The 969-nt window shown below is 61.8% G+C and overlaps 1 protein-coding gene across 1 annotated transcript in view; it reads right to left on the bottom strand.

The window, feature by feature from the left end:
• CACNB1 (calcium channel, voltage-dependent, beta 1 subunit) overlaps positions 1–969 on the bottom strand; it is a gene marked incomplete at its 3' end in the record, with an annotated part of 35,443 nt that overhangs the window by 28,229 nt on the left and 6,245 nt on the right. Inside the window, exon 2 of the mRNA XM_014957918.1 lies at positions 817–936. Within this exon, the coding sequence (XP_014813404.1) occupies positions 817–936 (120 nt within the window). The remainder of the gene's footprint in view (positions 1–816; positions 937–969) is intronic.

Raw genomic sequence — 969 nt, 5'->3', positions numbered from 1 at the left:
TTTTAGAGTTGGAAGGGACCATAGAGACCATCTAGTCCAACCCCCTGCTGAAGCAGGATTGCCCAGAGCTTGTCAGAGCTTGTTACTCAGGAGCATCCAGATGGGGCTTGAAAATCTCCAAAGAAGGGGACTCCACACCCTCCCTGGGCAGCCTGTTCCAGGGCTCTGCCACCCTCACCGGGAAGAAGTTTCTCCTCATATTTGAGTGGAACCTCTTCTGGTCCAACTTGTGCCCGTTGCCCCTCGTCCTCTCACTGGGAACCACTGAGAAGAGTCTGGCTCCCTCCTCCTTCAACCCTCCCTTGAGATCCTTGTCAGCATTGATAAGGTCTCCCCTCAGCCTTCTCTTCTCCAGACTAAAGAGTCCCAGCTCTCTCAGTCTCTCCTCATCAGGGAGATGCTCCAAGGGAGGTGCTGGTGGAAGTGGCTGGGAAGTAGGGCTGGATCAGCCCTACAGGGCACCACCAGGGCGAGTGGCCACAACACCCTGGGAGCTAACGAGAAGCTCATTAGCTAATTGCCCTGGACCCATAGCCAAGGCACAATGGGTGCTCAGCCAAGGTGAGAACCCAGGTGTCCAGGCTCCCAGTTCAACCCAGTAGACCCCACTGCCTTCCCAGTGCCACCCAGTGATGCTGAGACCACGGCTTCAGGGGACGGGATGCCACGGGGATGGAGAGCAGTGGGGGGGTCCCTGTGCCGGGGGTCAGCCCCTTCCCACAGCGGGTCCCAGGGGGTGCGGAGGGGCCGGGTGGGTGACGGGGGTACCCAGGGAGGGGAGGGCAGGCGGGGGGGTCTCCAGCCCAGCCTTCCCACCTTGGCTTTCTCCAGCTGTGCCATGGCCTGGCGCTCGGCCTCCTTGCGCAGCGCCTCCCGGTCCTCCTCCAGCGACACGTCCGAGTCCGAGGGGCGGCTGGTGTAGGACTCTGCCGAGCCCTGTGGGAGCAGGGAGAGGGGTCAGCCCCCACT

The sequence above is a fragment of the Calidris pugnax genome, unplaced genomic scaffold (assembly GCF_001431845.1).
Source record: "Calidris pugnax isolate Ruff unplaced genomic scaffold, ASM143184v1 scaffold337, whole genome shotgun sequence".
In the NCBI taxonomy this organism is placed as follows: domain Eukaryota; kingdom Metazoa; phylum Chordata; class Aves; order Charadriiformes; family Scolopacidae; genus Calidris; species Calidris pugnax.
Note: the sequence above shows the minus strand (reverse complement) of the source record. Positions and strands in the feature narration are given on the sequence as shown.